This window comes from Manis pentadactyla, chromosome 10, assembly GCF_030020395.1.
Source record: "Manis pentadactyla isolate mManPen7 chromosome 10, mManPen7.hap1, whole genome shotgun sequence".
Classification (NCBI taxonomy): Eukaryota; Metazoa; Chordata; class Mammalia; order Pholidota; family Manidae; genus Manis; species Manis pentadactyla.
In genome coordinates, this window is record NC_080028.1 from 126773401 (window position 1) to 126791274 (window position 17874).

A 17874-nucleotide genomic window follows, 5' to 3' on the forward strand; every position below is an offset into this window, starting at 1 on the left:
AACATCCCCGCACCGCCCGGCGGCCGCGGCCACCTTCCCTGCCGGAGCTGCAGATGTGGCGGAGCGGCCGGGCGCTGGGCGGCCGTGCCTGGGGAGCCCGCGCCCCGTGAGCCTCGCGCCCCGGCCCCTCCCCCGCTCGCTCCCAGGCGCCCCCCGACCGCCGGAGCCCGCAGCCGGGAGCGCGACCGCCCCCGCCGCCGAGGTAGGAAGCCCCAGGCGTCGCGCCGCGGGGACTGGGACGGGGCGGGGGGCGGAGGCCGGCCTGTCGCGCGGGCGCTGCGGGACCCGCGGGTCGCCTTCCCCGCCCGCGTCCGCGCCTCGCCCCGGGCCATTGTGAGCCCTCGCCGGGGCCCCTGCGCTCGCTCGCTCGCTGGCTCGCGCGCTCCCTCCCTCGCCGGCTCCCCGGCCTCGTCCCTCGTCTTTCTGCCTTTCTCCTCCCTCCTTCCCCCCTCCCTCCGTCCGGAGGCCGGGCCGAGCCGTGGCCCGGCCCGGGCGGGAGCAAACTTCGGCGGGGAAGTTGGACAGCCGCGGTGGGGGCGCGCCGTGGGGTGAGAGGGGGGCCTCCATGCCTGGGCACGAAGTTGTGTGGGGCAGCCGGGCAGCAACGCCTTCCTGTGGCTGCGCTGGGGCTGTTTCTAGGACGGGGTTTGAAAGGTGTGCCCTCCCAGGCCCGGGAAGGTCTCTCCCTGCTGCCCCTGGCTGGCCCCCGCCCTTCGTTGGGCCGGGGGAGGGACGCGTCCCTGGCCAGGGTCAGGGCAGGGGGTGCTGAGCGGCGGGACTGGGAGCTGCAGTCCTGGCCAGCGCTTGTTCCTGCCCTTACTGTCCGGGTGGAAGCAGAAGGGCCTGGCAGAATGGGGAGGACCTGGGTATCCAACCCCCCTGGGAGAGGGTCTGGAGGGGGCGGGGAGGGGGGGAGGCAGGTGCATCCCGAGGGAGGGAGATGCCTGCACCCTGCTTCCCTGCTGGCCCCCTGGGATGGGGCTGGAATCCAGGCTGGCACCTGGAGGCCTTGGCACACTGCCCTGCCCAGCCGGGTGCTCAGGCCACAGCAGGACAGCGTGCTGCTTGTCCGCCTGTCCAGGAGGGCCCTCCTGACCCTGCCACCCCTGGCAGCAGTGGTCGCAAGGAGCTGCCCGCCCTGCCCTTGGGCCTGGGAAGTGGGAAGGGATCCTGGGAGGAGCCCTGGGCCCCCAGCCATCACAGCCCAGGATCTTGGCTCTGAAGGGAATGCTTGACACTTAGGGGGCAGCCAGGCCAGCCAGGGACCTGGCCAAGGCCTGGGCTCTGGTGGTTCTTGGTCTGGGCCAGGGCCAGGGCCCGGGCTGTGGTCCTCAGAGGCACACATCCCGGGGGTCCTAATGTCTGGTCCTGGCGTCCTGGAGGGAAGGCGGCGTTAGCCGACCGCTGGGGAGGACTGGCAGACACTTGGCTCTCTGAAGGTGCTCCTCAGCTCCCAGGATCGGGGAAGGGAAACTGGGCCCTCAGGCTGCCCCCTCCCCGCCCTCTCCAAGCCCCACTAGGGTGCCAGTGTGCCACAGCTCTTCCAGCCCAGCCGACACACCCCTCCCCAGGATCTCAGAGCCTCCCCTCTGCACCTTCTTCCCTCTGCGCCTCGACTGGGCCTCCCAGCTCGCCCTGGCCTGCAATGGGGGAAGGGCTCCACCTGGGGGCTCCTCGCAGGACACCCCTTTCTGAGCTCCAGCGCAGCGCATTTCCCAACCCACTCTCAGCTTGCTGGGCCCCGTCTACAGCCAGCCAAGGAGGAGGCAGCGCCGGGGGCTTGGGACACTGTTCATGGGGGTTGGCGACCCACTGGAAGCAGCCCTGTTTTCCTTAGCCCCTTCCCCTCCCCCTGCTTTCCGGAGCTGCCATTAGAGCTGACCCTCTGACCCCCCCATGCCTGCCCGCCCTTCCCTGTCTGTGACCTTTGACCTTTGGTGTTAAATCCCTCCAGCTGGGGCTCTTCGCCCCCTGAGTGACCCTGGTGCAGGCCCCTTGAGGGGCCTCTCCCTGCTTCTGGCTCTCAACACAGAGACACCTGCCAGTCCTCCCGCACTGATGGGGAGGGAGTGCCCCAGGAAGCCAGACAGTGAGTTACCCCACTTCCAGGCACCACTGTTTTGGGGTCAGTGGCTTTGGGGGACTGGCTGGAGCCAGGCCACAGCCTGGAGAATGAGTGGGAAAAACCCCTGGTCTGGGAATCCGCGGTCCCGGATTTGAGTTTTAGCTGGGCCAACAACTGTCAGGGGTCCTTGCGCCAGGCGCCTCCCCTTTCTGGGTCTCAGTTTCCTCATCTGTAAAGCTGAGGGGTCAGACGAGGTGAGATTCCTGAGCTCCAGAGTCCGTGAGAAGCCGGGGAGTTGGAGGGACCAAGAAGGGGTGAGGCCAAGAAAAACCAACTCCCCATTATCCGTGGGTGGAGCCCATACGAATAACTGGATGCCACAAACATCCAAAAACCTCATTTTAAACAATCGTGTGAACCTCATTCCCCCAAAGCTTTTGTTGTTTCTAAAAAGTCCAGCTGCAAATGGGTAGCCCCAGCACTGTCTCCTGCCTGCGCTCCGTTGCTGGAAGTGCCCCTCGAGGGCAGGGCCTGTCGGGAGGCCCCCACACTCCCCTCTTTCCCCAGCCTGGGGCAGTGGGCGTGTCTTCTACCACCTAATCCTCCCAGGGTCTGAACTGTGGTGTGGAAGGAAGAATGTTTTCCTGACGTTTTCCCATGTGCATTTCCATCTACCCTGACTTGCCTGGAATCCAAATTTCCCACTTGGGCAAGGGGGCACGGATGGGTGCCACGCAGAGTTTGGGGCAACCCCAGGATGAGAGAGGGTGGTGACAGCTGTGGCTGGGGACCAGATGTTGGGGCTGGGGCCTGCAGTTGAGCTCTTTGGGAGGCATTTGGGGTGGGCCTCTGCACTGGGAGGCACACTGGGTGGGTGGGTTGGAGGGGAGACCCAACCCCAGAGCTCCTGGCTTTGGCCTCCACTGTGGAATGCCTAGCCAGGTCCTGTGTCCCAGGGGAGGCTGAAGAGGCCCCTCCTCACCCAAGTGAGAAATTCAGATTGCTGTGGAGAGGCCCTGGGCTGGGTGGAATGGGGGTGGAGGCTGCCTTTTCTGAGACTGTGGAGAAGCCTTCCTCCATTTGGGGTTATTATTGTCATTTTATATTTCACACAGATGACTGAGGCCAGAGGGTGACCCCTTGAAGGTACCGGGTGGTCCTCCCTTCTCAGAGGTGGGTGGCATCCCTGGCTGCTGAGGGGAGACTCGGGGGCCGTCCACAGGTTCATATCTCCCCCTGCCCGAGTTGCCTCCCCTCCCAGGGCTCGTGGGAGAGCTGCATTCCCACTCAGCCCAAGCCAGGCTGGATGGTACCCGCCAGCGCCGGGTGTAGGGGATCGTAGATCTTGCAGGCCCCTGGGACACATCTGGCCCAGTAGTGTCCCAGGTGGCTGCCTCAGCTCCACCCTGGCGAATTCTAGTCAGGTGTGGCCTGGTGCAGGGACTCAGCATCTTCAACCAGGACCTCTAGTGCTTTGCTGCCAGCCAGGGTTGGGGCAGCTGCTTTGATGTCAAGACACAAAAGGACTTGCTGGGGGGGTTCTTATGCTGGGGCACAGCCTGGAGTCGACCTAGGTTTCCCTCCTGGATCCAATTTCAATTCCTGCTGCCTCTCCAACTAATAAAAATACAAGATTTGGTCCCCAGGGAGGTTGGGGCGGGGTGGGGAAGTGTGTCAGGGGATGGAGCAGATTGGGGGAACACCTCATAACAACTCCCTGGAAAAAAGTCAACAGGATGCCTTCTAATGGTCCCGAGAACTTTGCAGGCTTGACATCCGTTACCTAAATGGCCATGTAAACCTTATGAGAGAGGTCATTGATCGTTATTTGACAAGTGAGGAGACTGAGGCTCAGGATGGAAAAGGGCCATTGGGCATGTGCACCAGAGTCCGTGGGTCTGCTCTGGCTGGGGGTTATCAGCGGATTTCCCAGCCTGTGGGGAGAAGGGCCTGTGCTCCTGAGGGGGGCCCGAGCTGGCCCCAGCAGCTGTGCACACTGGGCCCCAAGCCTCCATCCTGGCCCTGGCGCTTGAGCCCCCCCCAGCCTCAGTTCCAGACCTGTCCTAGTGGAGGGGCCAGGCCTGGCCCAGGTCTGCAGGAGGCCCCAGCCCGCCTCCCCATTCTAGCTCTGGGGCCTGGGACCTTCCTGGGGAGCTCTGGGAGTCTTCACAAAGCCAGTACCCAAGGGGCCCCAGAGGGCTGGCTTCCCATCCTGGCTGGGACCTTTCTCTCCAAGCTCCTTCAGGCAGGGTAAGGTAGAGGCCCTGGCACTGGGCATCTTGAGGGGCAGGAAGCCCTGGCCTTCCTCTCCCCCTTCCCCTCCCAGATGGGTTGGAGGGCTCTGGTAACTGGTGGCCAGGCTGGGAGGATGGGGGGCAGGCACAGAGATGGGAAGTGATTCTGGTGGTGGGGTCCACTTCCCATCTGCTCCAGATGCCCTGGGTGGAGGATGGGCAGAGGGGGCTGAGATCTTCCAGTGCCATGACTGGAGGGCAGCTGGGGCTCCCTCTGGCCCTTTGTCTGTGGTGCCTGAGAGCCCAGGTAGTACCACCACAGGAGGGCCTGGCTTGCCAGCACGTGACGTGTGTGCATGGGTTCCCCTCCTCGGCAGATGGCTGCCTGGGGAGGAGCCTCCGACTTGGCCCCGGCCCCCTCCTCCAGTCACGACCAAGGGCGGGTGGGAGCCTGCGGAGGCCCATGAGGCCGCCGAGCCACCTGACTCGGCCCTGGGAGCCTCCAGGAGAGCAGTCCTGCCCGGCGGCCGAGGGTCTCGGCTGGCTGCGGGTCTCGTTTGGCACAAAGCGCTCACAGGCTGATGCCTCACTGGGACTCTGGGAGTGAGGAGGCTGCCAGCAATGTTGAGGGGGGCTCAGAGATTTGAGGGCTTACCCGGGGTCACCTGGGGTCAGGGAGGGCAGAGGGAGACTGGACAGAGTCTAGGGCAGTCTGCCCCTGGCCACTGAAATGTCAGTTCCACCTGGGAATCCCCCAGCTCCATTCCTGCCCCCACATCCACTGCAGGGCAGATGCGGGGCAGCTGTGTCCGGAGGAAGCCTCCCTCCCTCCCCCCCATCGTCCACCTGTGTCTGGCTGGCAAGTCCCAGCCTGCCTGAGCCATGTCTACCCTGGGCCAGCCCTTCCTGCACCCAGAGTCCCCCAACACCCCAACACTCCCGGTTCTCTGCCTGCCAGCCCCACCCTCCTGGGGCAGGCTAGGGCCCCAGTGCCACCCTAGCACACTTGACAGCCACCCCAGCCAGTGTTTCCTTTTGGGTTGAGAGGCTGCCCCCGGCTTCTGGACTTGCTCTGCTGCCCAGTGGATGAGCAGGGGAGGGGCAGGGGTGGCCGGGAAGAAGGGCCAAGGGTGGAGTCCAGAGTTTGTGCCCGAGCCCCTGCCGGGCCTAGTCTCGCTGGCTGTTCTGGGGTGGGCTCCATGCCAGTCCTGGGTGGAGGAGCAGAAAAGCTGGGGGAACTGGGTTCTTGTGGTGGCCCCAGCAGCCCAGGGCGAGTCCCCCTGCCCCGTCCAGGTGTGCTCCTGGGTCCCTGGCCGCAGTGCAGGCGGAGGAGGCGGCAGCGTCAGGGCCCAGGCCCCGCCGCCTCTCACCTTCACCTTAGGCAGGCCACTTCCTTCCTCGGGTCCCACACGCCTGCCTCCTCCTGCCCTGGCCGTGGACACGCCAGCGGACTCCTTCCCTGCAAGCATTCAGTGAGTGCCCAGCGTGGGGGAAAACAAAGGCATGTGTGCCAGTGTTGCGAGGGGGGTGGTCAGGATGCTCCAGCTCCCCCACTCGAGACCAGCCCCTCCTTCACAGATGGGGAAATCGAGGCCAAGAGCCTTGCGCCCTCCACCTCAGGGCAGGCCTCGCTTTCTGGCTCTGAGCCCCCAGCACTTGGCATCACTGCTCAGCTCACACTGGTGGAAGGAGTGGGCTCGGGGTGGGGGGCCGCGGCAAGTGGGGCAGCAGCCTGCGGGGAGGCCCCCTCCCCTCTAACACCCAGAGGGCTCAGAGCTGCCTGCTGCCCCTCAGATATCCCTGCCTGCTCCAGGCCTCTCTTTTTGGAAAGAGGCTCCAAATGGCAGGTGTGGGGATGAGTGCCTGGGGCCAAAGGTCAGGGGGCAGTGCATATGACGCTCTGTGTGCAGGCCTGGACACCCAGAGCATGCTCAAGAGCTGGTGACATTGTGGCATTAGTGGTGCCTTCATGGACCCAGGGCCAGTTTGGCAGACAGCACAGGGCTGCCGCAGGGCTAGGGACAGTCCTCGATAGCGTGGAGACAGAGGCACATCTGCTCAGCTCTCAGGCGTGCCTGAGAACAGCTGCAAGAGGGAACAGGAGGGGGCTGGGGGAGCTGGAGCATATGGGGGTGTGGAAGGCTGTGAAGCAGGAACTGGCACCTCAGGGTGAGCGTCAGGCTTGAGGGAGGAGGGGACCCTGAGAAAGGTGGCGCTGCAAGGGATAGCCTGGGGACAGGGGCCTCTGGGCTGGAAAGGAAGCTGGCACTTTTGTATTCTGCAGCTCCCTAGTGCCCTACTGGTCCTGGCCCAGCCTCTCTTGTGGGCTGCCTCCTCTGTTGAGAGTCAGGCAGTTCGCTGTGGGTCCCTGGAGGCCACATCCCCAGGCCTCCGCATCCCTGGACCCAGAAAGAGTGTGGGCGCAGGAGCCTGGAGGTAAGCACTAGCTGTGGTACTTGGGAGCTCTGTGACCTTGGCAGAACTTGGCAGGAACCCCACTGAGCCTTGCTCTCCTCATCTGGAGAATGGGGGGAATCACACCTAATTTGCAGGGTTGTGAGAGTGAGTAAGATGCTGGCCGTGACCAGCAGAACTCGTTGGGACCCGATGCTTCCTGTGTTCCACCCTTTCACCCCACCTCCATGTGGCCCACTTGGATAGCCCCTTCCCTCTCCGCAGAAGAGTCCACCCCTGATGCTGTTTCTTGGCTATCTGAGGTCTCTGGTGCCCCTTCACTGTCATTCACGTGTGGGACCCCCAGAACCCAGAGGAGGGCCTGGTGTTGGAATGCATAACTGAGTGATGGGGTAAATGAGGCGGATGGAGGGAAGGGCCAAAGTCCAGGGCCCGCCTTGCCTGCCTCCCGCTTGGAGTTGGCAGGGGCCCTTCAGTGTTCCTGGTGCCTGTTGCAGGGTGGTGGGAGGGTGGGCTGTGGGCCGGGCCCCCAGGGCTTGGGAGGTCCTCGGGGGGTTATCCTGCAGCTCAGCTCGGGTGGGGGAGGGCAGTGTATTTCCTTCCCTGTGGGGACTCATCCCCATAAGCCGAGACTCCTGGGTCCTGGACCCTGACACTAATTACCTGCTGTGTCCCATATACACTGTGCTTGTGCACAGGTGTGACACACACGGGTGTGCTTGTATACCTGGGGATGCAGTGGGTGCCCACCCATGTCCTGTGGGACACTGGCCAATGCCTTTACTGGCCCCAGAGTGTGCTGGCAGAGTGTCCAGCCCTGTCTGCCCACCGTGAGTGGCAGTGCTGCCTGGCAGGGCCTGGGCTGCTTGTTCCCGGGCCTCCCTGGGTGTGTGTCCCTGTCTGGCTCCCCCGCTCCAGCCAGTCCCTCCCAGGGATGTGGACAGCCTGGGCCCAGCCCTTCCCTCCCTGCGGGCGGGCAGCAGGCGTGGGGGCTGCTCGGCGGGCTCGCCCCTGGCTGAGGCCCAGGTGCAGGCAGAGCGCATAGCCCCACGCACCGGTTCCCCCCAAGCTGGGTAGACAGGAAAATACCAGACATAGTTGTGCAAAGGTGGCTGCAGGCGGGCAGGCAGCAGGGGGTGGGGGCAGAGGGAAGGCCTCTGTGCCAGCCTGGCCCCAGGAGATGGCGGGCATGCACATCTGTGTGAGTGTGCATGTGTAGTCTGGGGCCCATGTGTGAGCTGCTCCCCACCAAACCGGTTGTCACCCTGAAGGAGCTGGGGAAGGAAGTCTGTCTCCTGGGAAGCTGGGGCTGGTGAGGGGTGTGGGGGAACCAGCCAAATGCCTTCCAGCTTCAGTGCTGTCTGAACTATCTGGGTGACCTTGGCCGGCCAAGTTACTGTGTGGGGCACCCCTAGCCCGGAGGCAGCAGTAAGAACCCTCAGGGCTACCAGGTGCCAGGACAGGCTTGCCCTGCGAGATGCCCTGAGTCCCCACTCTGCCTGGTGAACTGCCACCTTATGTGTGTTGCCTGTGTTACTGATGAAGAAACCACCTCTCAGAGGAGGTGACAGGGACCCATCTGAGGCCCCATAGTCAAGGGCAGGGGCACAGGGGACTTAGACCAGGTACCCTGCTCTGGGTAGCACTCTCTAAATATGCTTAAGTGGAGGGTCCTGGCACACACCTCTGCTCAGGTGCTGCGCTGCAGGGGGTGGGGGTGGGAGTTGCCCTAGGCCCCCTTGGCCGAGAGCAGGTCCCTTATCCACGCCTGGGCCACCTGCACCCTCACCTGGGCGGAGTCTGCCCTCCAGCGGCATTGGGAAGGCGCCCGCCTGCTGAGCAAGAAGTTCCCAGAGAAGGCCAACCCCCTGCTCTTCCAGGAAGTGCTGCCTGCCCGGGCCCCTCTCCGGGGACCTGCTGGGCCCAGGCCCCCGGCTGAGCCCCTGCCCTGTGTCCTGGGAGGAGGCCTGCTCTCCCAGGGCTGCTCCACGCCTCTCCAGGGCCTCCCAGGGCCTTCTTTGATGCGCTGGGGCCCTGGAAGGTGTGGAGGGGCAGCCGTGGCCACTGCCCAGGACAGCAGAGGCCTGAGGCCCTCCAAGGGGCACAGACTTGTTTGGTTATACACTGGAGTGTGCTCTTAGATGAGGGTGAGACTGCAGTGTCTGCGGGTACAGTGGGTAGGGCCGGCCCCCAACTCGACTGCCCTCACAGCTCTAGATTGGCCAAAGGCGAGGGGACTCAGCAATTGTGACAGTTCATTGAATGAGGTTGATTAAGTGCCTAGTAGGCACCCAGCACTGTTCCAGGCGCTGAGTATCACATACTAATGGGAACCACTCATCATTGGGTGTGCACCACTACACTGATTGGTGGGGGTCTTGCTACTATTTTTATCATTTCACTTTAGAGAGGAGGACAGTGAGTCTCAGACCTGGAGTGACTTGCCCTAAGTCACAGGGGCAGGAAGTGGCAGAGCTGAGTTGCAGACCCAGGTGCTCTGACCCACGTTCGGAGCCCTGCCGGGCTGCCTGCTCAGGAAGGGGTCCCTGAGAAGGTGAGGCGCACCCCTGCCCCCAGCCCCTGCCACAGGGTTGGCAAGAGGGCAGAGCGCCTGGCCAGAGCAGGGAGGGAGCCTGAGCGGTTCCCAGGAATGTGGGGCCGTTTGCTTTGGCGGCATATCTGCCCTCAGCTCTCCAAGCCTCCCTGTGGGCCCCCCAGTCGGCCCCTCCAGTGCTCACCCACTGCCTGCTGCCCTCCTGGGCTCTCCACCTCTCTCCCATGAACTCCTGGGCAGGGAGGGGGTGCCCAGCTGGGGCCCCTTTGCTTGCCCTCCCCACATGCATGGGTATAGGGGGGCTAATAGTGAACATGGCTTCGGGACTCACCTGGGCTTGAAATCCAGCTTTGCCAGATGAACTGTGTGCCCCTGGACAAGTCACTTAATTACCCGGACCTCAGTTTTTGCATCTGTAAAGTGGGGAGGAAGCAGCACCTGCCTTAATAGGTGCTGGCACATTGCCCAACTATCAACAGCTGGCTGTTGGTACTATTGTCCTATAATACTCATCCATGGTGCCCTGTCGGGCTTGCCACCCCCTTGTGCAACCTGGGGTGGGGGTGGGTCCGCCCTCCAGCCCTCAGTTTCCCCATCTGTAAGACCAGTGCCCTGACAGTGATGGTCCCAGTCACCAGACACTGGGGCACCCACAGAGCACAGGGGAGGCCAAGGGACTTACTTTTCCCTTTTCCATTTGATAACAAGGAAGCCACATGGCCTTTTGAGAGGGGCATCTTGGACCCTTCTCCCCAAGTCCTAGGCAGGATGGGCCGCGGCTGACCAAGGGGCAGTGTCAGGACTGCCCCAAGAATAAGGGGTGCCCCTCCTGTTGCCCTTGCCAGCACTGGTGATCCCCCACCGGGCCCCATGCCGCTGTGAGGCAGAGGGGAGAGCCCGTACCCCACTGTCTGCCCGTGCAGAGGAGGCCCGAGTTCTCAGGGTGGGTGCGCAGGAGCCCCACCATGACACCCGCTCCAGGCCCCGGGCCACCAGCTGACCTTCCCCGAGCAGGAAGGAGGGGCTCCGTGCAGAGCAGATCCCAGCCAGCTTCCGTTAGCCCAGTGACCTTGAGCCTCGGTTTCCCCCCTGTCGGGCAGCAGTGTAGGGGCTTTAGTGGGTCCAACGGAGAGCAGACGGTGCCTGGCACGTGGCAGGTGTTTAGCGGGCGCTGACTCCCTTTGCTGGCGGCGCTCCACCGCGGCCACAGGGCCCAGGCGGCGGCTGTGCCCTGCCGGGGCCGCCGGGAGGGGGCGCTCCGCGGGCGGCAGCTGGGAGCCGCCTGCGCGCAGCGGAGGGCGCACAATAGTGGCCATTGTCTGGGCTCGGCGGCGGGGGTGCTGGGCCCAGGGGCCCGCGCGGCCCACCCTCGGGTGACCCCCGCCCGGGTCACGCCGCCCCGGTGGTCCCCGCGCGCTCCCGCCGCCGCCGCCGCCGCCGCCGCCTCCCGCTCCCGGGGCTCTAATTAGTTCCTCCCGCAGCTGGAGCCTCGGCGCGGGCGCCCGCCTGCACGCCGCGCGGGGGGTGGGGGTCGCCCCGGCACCTCCGACGCAGCGGGAAACCGAGGCGGGGGTTCCGCAGCCAGACTCCCGGGGAAGGGACACGCCCGCTGCCAGCGCCGCAGGGGCTGTTGAGGGCACGTGGCCGCCGCCCCACTGCGGGCTCCGGTGCTGGGTGCGGAGCCCCCCGTCCCCCTCTGGGAAACGGGGGAACCAGGGGGCCACCTCCGCACTCCCTGGCTGCCCGTGACCGATGGCCTGCCTGGCCTCCGGAGGTGATCCCGGCGCCCGTCCCGGGCCTCAGCGGCCCAGGAGAGCGTGACCCTGACCCTTGCCTGCGCCCCCCCTTACCCAGCCAGGAACAAAGAGCAGCGCCCAGGGCGGGGGTGGGGTGGAAGGTGACACTTTAAAGTTGGCCAAGGTCAGGACAGGCGTGGGGTCCCAGGCGGCCTTCTCCCTCGTATGGGGCCGCCATTGGGAGGAAAATTCTGGGTGGAGCCAGCCTGGGGTAGTGGGTGCTGGGAGCCGTGGGGCTTGGGGGCGGCTCCTTCCTCTTTTCCCAGGAGCGGGAGACTGAGCTGCTGGGCTGGGCTCTAGCTTCCATCGACATGAACCCCTGCCTCCCTGGGCAGAACCCAGTGGCAGGAAGTGGGGGGGCCGGGACTGAGCCTGCCGGGTCCTGGAGTCACCCCGCCCACCTTGGGCACTGGGCCCTGCCCTGCCCTGGGAGACAGCCTCCTCTTGGGGCCCTTCCTTCTAGGCTGAGGCAGTGTCTCCTGCGGGTCTCCAGAACAAGGTGACCCAAGGCCCAGGGCTCCCTCCTGGCTCCACTCTGGCCTGGGGAGGGGGCAGCAGGGCAGGTGCCCAAGGATGTTACTTGGGCCGTGTTGAGAGTGCGAGTCAGTGACGGTTTGAGTTCCCATTGGGACTTGCCCACATGGTTCTCTTCTCCCAAAGGTCCCCTTGTGGGTGGGGGACAGAGGCTGTGGGGAGGCCTGTGGCCCTAGGCCAGCCGAAGGACCAGGCCACCAGCCCTTCCTGGCTCCTGAATTCTTAATCAGCATAAATATTTACTTCCTTCCTCCCCTTCCAGGCTCCCAGCACAGAGGAACTCCGGGGAGGTTGGGCCAGGCCTGTATCTAAAAATAAACAGGTGAAGGGACAGGCAGACAGACAGACATAACTGGGGGGTGGGTCAGACAGAGGGCAGTTCCCTGCCCAGCCAGTGGGGGAGTGGGGGGGTGCCCAGGTCCATCCTTCATTGTCACCCCCCCCATCTGCCCACCTGGGTCTGGAGCTCCTAAGGACAGGGTGGCAGCCTGGTCCCAGCCCTCCTTGCATCTCTGGCAGCCTCTGGCCCATGCATGGCCTGGCGGACAAGCCAAACAGATTTGGTTCTCACCTGATGGGAATTTAACAAGGACAAGTCAGGTCACAGACCCAGGTCCCACCGCCAAGTACAGCCCCTCTACACTTGCCTGGGTTTGTGCTCTGATATCAGCCGTGTGCTGGCAGGGTCCTGGAATGTGTCTGCGGAAGCAGAGGGTCCTGATCAAGGGAGAGGACCACTTTGTTCCCTGTGTGCTTGGAGGGTGCTGGCAGAAGTGGAGCTTGTCAGGGAAAATGGGTGAGCCAGGGCTCAGAACCTGGTGAAGACTGTAGAGTTACTGGGGGGGCTTAGGCCGGAGTGAAGATGACGGGGCCCTGGGGCACTCCTGCCCTGTCCTGCCTGCCCCCTGGAGAGACCTCTGGGCAGCTCTGTAAGCACAGGGACAACACCCGCCCCCGAGGAGACACTTGGAGGAAATATACCAAGTCTTTTCCCACGGAGTGGCCCCCGGGATGTTCTGGATTCGATGGAGAACAGGGAATGTCTCATAGTGCGACTTGTTTAGCAAATAGATTTTCAGAGTTAATCACCCCCAAACGCAAGCAAACTTTCGTGTATGTGAAGGACTGCCACTGTGAAAGAAGTTTGAGTTTGGGATTAAGAGGTGACCTTGATCTTCGGTCATTTATGTGAAGAAAATTACACCATTGAGAAATTCTAAGGAAATGGTGAAAATTACAGCATGAGAACTTACAAAAGAATATCATCAGCAGTAAAAAATGATACATGTGTGTATTTTACTAACCACCAGAGCTGGAGGGACCCCTTCCCGCCAACGCCCCTGGCTGGCCTGGCTGGGCCACAGTCCCCAACTGCCCCCTAGTGGCAGCCCAGAACCCTCTGGTTCCCGGTGCCTCTGGACACCTCTGGACCTCACCTGGGAGACAAGGCCACCTGTCTGCACCCTCATCCTTTGGGCTAGGTTTTGCACAGCTTGTTTGGGATAGGCTACCAGGCTTGTTCCCTCAGAGGGGGGCTACAGCTGCCCAGGGGCCCTGGACAGCAGGCATTTGAGAGTCTGTAGTAGAGGACCACTAACAGCCCCCCCCCGGGAGGACACTCACTGCTCCTGTGGCCTGGTTCCAGGTCTTCTGGCTGAAACAAGGCATGTGTCCCAAGCAGGGCTTCCCACTTGGTTAGAAATGACCTTTGGGACTTGGCTGGCCCATTCCAGGCAGAGTATCTGGACTTGAATTTCTGGGATCTGAGGCAGTGTTGTCTCTAAAATTCAGTTTCATGGCAAAATGAATTGAGCCTCACAGAAAAGACTTGTGGGAAGTGGACATGGAAGCTCTGAGCAGGTGGTTGATTCTCTCCACTGTACCTGCTGGCCAGGGCCACTTAGAGGTTCTCCCTACCTGGGGACAGAACTTACACTGTCTCACACCCACTGCCTCCCTCCCCCGTGGGCCTGAGAAGGAGCCTGTGGCCGCTGCGTCACAGCACAGCTCCTGTCCTCCCCCAGGTTCCTGCCTGAACACCAGCTTGGGAGCTCCCCTCTGCTTGCTGCCTCCTCCAGCCCCAGCCCCCTCACCATGCACTCCTTGGACGAGCCGCTTGACCTGAAGCTGAGCATCACCAAGCTCCGGGCGGCGAGAGAAAAGCGGGAGCGGACACTCAGTGTGACCCGGCACCAAGTCCTGCACAGGGAACTGGGCCTGGTGGACAGCAGCCCCACCCCGGGCTCTCCAGGCTCCCCCCCCTCAGGTACCGTGCCCCTGGTAGGGCAGGGGTCTCCGGGCCCTGATGGAGCCATGACGTTAGGAAGCATGTCCTAGCGTGTCCCCAGAATGTACCCACAGCCCCTCATAGCTTCTGGCTTAGAGTCTGTCCGTGTGCCCTCCCAGCCGTTCATCTTTGGAGGTGACTTGCCCAGCTCATGAAGCTGTCACAGCAGAGCTAGGGTTCAAGTTCAAGTTGAGGCCTCTGCGAGGATTTGGGGCAGCTGGGGAGGTGGGTGGGGGATTCACAAGTAGTACAGAGGCCCCATGATCCAACTCGTGGCCTTTGAGGCAGTCTGGCTGGTCAGCCAGGTCAGTAATTTGGGGATGACCCCAGAAAGTGCTTGTCAAGAGGTACTTGAGGCCCAGGCCTTCTGCTCTGCTTCTGGTGGACCCTAAAAACCAGACCTACCATGTCCAAGCTGGAAGGCTCTGGAAGCAGCCCAGCCCAAACCTCATGTTACAATCAGGGAACACTGAGGCAGAAAAGGATTCCAGGAAACGTTAAGTCTCCACCTGCCATTGAAGACAGAAAACCAGGGCCTGGCTTCAAGTTCCTATTGTTACTCACACTGTGTACCAACCCATTCCCCTCTGTAAAATGGGTACTTCCCCGCTGCCCATCTTAACCGATGGCAGCGTCTTATGGCAGCCAAAGTCACATTTGTCGGTCCTGCGAGCTGCTGCTCAGATGCCTGGAGTCCCAGAGTGGTTTGGGCAGTTTGGCTGGTGTCTGCCTCTAGGGTCCCCATGGGGAATCTGGAGGGGGTGCCTGGCCACCAGGACCCCCAGCTCCCACACCCCTGAATTGTGCCTCTCCCTCAGGCTTCCTGCTGAACCCCAAGTTCCCTGAGAAGGTGGAGGGTCGCTTTTCGGCAGCCCCTCTGGTGGACCTCAGCTTGTCACCACCATCTGGGCTGGACTCCCCCAACGGCAGCAGCTCATTGTCCCCTGAGCGCCAGGGCAGTGGAGACCTCCCTGCAGTGCCCACCATCCCGGTAAGGACCGGGTGCAGGTTTTGGAGAGAGGAGGTGTGTATTGTTTTCCTGTAAAGGACCACAAACCGGGTGGCTTAGAACAACAGAAATGTATTATTCTCTCACGGTTCTGGAAGCTAAAATCCGAAGTCAAGGCATCAGCAGGGCCGGGTCCCTCCCGTCTAGGGAAGACTCCTTCCCAGCTTCCTCCAGATTCTGGCGGCTCTCGGCTTTCCGGGCCTCGTAGCTGCATCACTTCCATGTCTATCTCCGTCATCTCGCGGCCTTCTTCCCTCTGTGTGTCTCTGGGTCCAAATGTCCCTCTTTCTCTCCTGAAGACACCGGGATCGGGATTTAGGACCCTCGTAATCCAGGCTGACCTCCTCTTGATCACATCTGCAAAGACCCTATTTCCAACTAAGGTCACACTTAACACACACGGGGTTTAGGACTGGGACATAGCCTTGAGGGGGACACAACTCCAACAGCTACAGGAGACAGGCATCCAGGCCTGCTGGCCCAGTGGCGCCCTGACCAGCTCTGCCCTTCCTCACCCCAGGACTTCCAGCCACTGCGCTACCTGGACGGCGTCCCCAGCTCCTTCCAGTTCTTCCTGCCTCTGGGCTCTGGGGGGGCCCTGCACCTGCCTGCCCCCTCCTTCCTCACCCCCACCAAGGACAAGCGCCTCTCGCCAGAGCCACTCCTGCCCAAGCAGCTGGTGTGTCGCTGGGCCAAGGTGAGTGGGGAGCAGGAAGGGCGGGCAGGGTCTGGGGCACGTGGACCACGTGGGCTCAGAACCCCTCCTGGCCCGCAGTGCAACCAGCTCTTTGAACTCCTGCAAGACCTGGTGGACCACGTCAACGACTACCACGTCAAGCCTGAGAAGGACGCAGGGTACTGCTGCCACTGGGAGGGCTGTGCGCGCCACGGCCGTGGCTTCAATGCCAGGTGAGGGAGGGGAGAGGGGCGGGGGCGGGGGGACCCAGCGACCAGCAGGCTGAGCCCCCCGTGCCCTCCTTGGGGCAGGTACAAGATGCTCATCCACATCCGCACGCACACCAACGAGAAGCCGCACCGCTGCCCCACCTGCAGTAAGAGTTTCTCCCGCCTGGAGAACCTGAAGATCCACAACAGGTCACACACAGGTGAGAGCCTGGGCGGGGCCAGGGCCAGGCAGGCCGCCCCCCGAGATGAGAGTGTGCCCCGTCGTGCAGCACTCCCTCTCTGCGTGCCCCATCCTGGGGAAGCCTCTCCCGGAGGTCAGACTCCCCGCGCACGCCCTGGGAACCCAGACCCAACTTCCCGTGTCGCCCTCGGCATCGCTCCGCGTGTGTGACTGGCCAGCCCAGGCCACCTGTAGCCGCAGACAGCGTGCCTGCTCCTGCGCCACCTGGCTCTGCACACAGTAGGGCCACCCGCAGTGACAGAGCCACACACCTAATTTTAAATTTCCTAATTGCCACATTAAAAAAATGCACAAAGAAATAGGTGGAATGAACTGTAATATTTTCTTGAACCCACTATATCCAAAATGTTATCAATTCAATATTAAAAAAAATATCAAGACACTGAAATTCTTCATTTTCTACGAAGTCTGCAGAACCTGGTGTGTATGTCACACTCCCACGCATCTCGGTCTGGACTGGCCACACTTCGGAGGCCCGCAGCCTCACAGGGCTCCGACTCCTGTTCTGCTCAGCGCAGGAGCTAGTCCGTGAATCTGGAGCCATTCTGCTGAGTAAGGGCTGAATAAAGGGCAGTGGGCACGTGTGTGGTGCCCACCGTGGGCCATGCCCCGGCAGGTCTTGTGTCTCAGGTTCACCGTCTGCCTGTTGAAGTGGGGGCCATCTGAAACACAGGACTGAGGCCACGGGCACAGGGGTAACCAGGCTGGCTTCTCAGTGGCTGTGCTCAGTCCTGCCCATCTGGGATCTGATCTCGTGCCCGGTGCTGGGGACACCACCACCCAAATTGGACAATCCCTGCTTTTAGGGACATCTGGGTTGAGTGGGAGGGTGGGGAGGTGGGAGAGACCCCTCACGTCGGCATGCCCCGCAGGTGAGAAGCCCTACGTCTGCCCCTATGAGGGCTGCAACAAGCGCTACTCCAACTCGAGCGACCGCTTCAAGCATACGCGCACCCACTACGTGGACAAGCCCTACTACTGCAAGATGCCTGGCTGCCTCAAGCGCTACACGGACCCCAGCTCGCTGCGCAAGCACATCAAGGCCCACGGCCACTTTGTCTCCCACGAGCAGCAGGAGCTCCTGCAACTGCGCCCACCCCCCAAACCGCCACTGCCCACTCCCGACGGCGGCCCCTATGTCAGTGGGGCCCAGATCATCATCCCCAGCCCTGCTGCCCTCTTTGGAGGCCCTGGTCTGCCAGGCCTGCCCCTGCCCCTGGCCCCTGGCCCCCTTGACCTCAGCACCTTGGCCTGTGGCAGTGGTGGGGGCGGTGGGGGCGCAGGGGGCATGGGCCCTGGGCTGCCAGGCCCTGTCCTGCCCCTTAATCTGGCCAAGAACCCACTGCTGCCCTCGCCCTTTGGGGCTAGCGGACTGGGCCTGCCTGTGGTCTCCCTCCTTGCTGGCTCCGCTGGCGGTAAGGCTGAGGGGGAGAAGGGGTGTGGGGCTGTGCCCGCTAGGGTGCTGGGCATGGAGGGCCGCAAGACACCCCTTGAGAGGACTGAAAGCAGTCGTCCCCGGCCAGGCCCCGATGGACTCCCCCTGCTGCCGGGCACCGTGTTGGACCTGTCCACAGGGGTCAACTCAACAGCCAGCAGCCCAGAGGCCCTCACTCCCGGCTGGGTGGTCATCCCACCCGGCTCTGTGCTGCTCAAACCAGCTGTGGTGAACTGAACCCGCCGCCCGGACGGCTCCCCAGCCCAGTTAGCAGCTTGCGGGCCTGCCTCTGACGAACAGAAGCTCTTCTGTGAAATAGCAATAATGTCCTCTTGGCCCTGCGGCCTGGCTGGCTGTGTCCCCCTGGGCAGACTCTGCCCCAGATGCGCCGGGCAGCA

At 62.9% G+C, this 17874-nt stretch overlaps 1 protein-coding gene across 3 annotated transcripts; it reads left to right on the plus strand.

Annotated features, from left to right (window-relative positions):
• Window positions 1-45: 45 nt before the first annotated feature.
• On the plus strand, window positions 46-17811 carry GLIS2 (GLIS family zinc finger 2). 3 transcript variants are annotated; one of them, XM_036920458.2, is made up of 7 exons: window positions 46-202; window positions 13623-13864; window positions 14704-14876; window positions 15415-15591; window positions 15670-15803; window positions 15882-16000; window positions 16914-17811. In XM_036920458.2, the coding sequence occupies exons 2-7, from the start codon at window positions 13693-13695 to the stop codon at window positions 17711-17713; spliced, it is 1575 nt and encodes a 524-aa protein (XP_036776353.2). In that variant the 5' UTR covers window positions 46-202; window positions 13623-13692; the 3' UTR covers window positions 17714-17811. The 3 variants fall into 3 exon arrangements, with proteins under 3 accessions (XP_036776353.2, XP_036776355.2, XP_057343688.1); XM_036920460.2 differs by lacking the exon at window positions 46-202 and adding an exon at window positions 3193-3211; XM_057487705.1 differs by lacking the exon at window positions 46-202 and adding an exon at window positions 3216-3238.
• Window positions 17812-17874: the final 63 nt, after the last annotated feature.

Coding starts and splice junctions, on each gene's coding strand:
- GLIS2 (XM_036920458.2), top strand. CDS start 13,693: ATGCACTCCTTGGACGAGCCGCTTGACCTGAAGCTGAGCATCACCAAG. Junction 13,865..14,703: donor TCCAGGCTCCCCCCCCTCAG/GTACCGTGCCCC, acceptor CCTCTCCCTCAG/GCTTCCTGCTGAACCCCAAG. Junction 16,001..16,913: donor CCACAACAGGTCACACACAG/GTGAGAGCCTGG, acceptor CATGCCCCGCAG/GTGAGAAGCCCTACGTCTGC.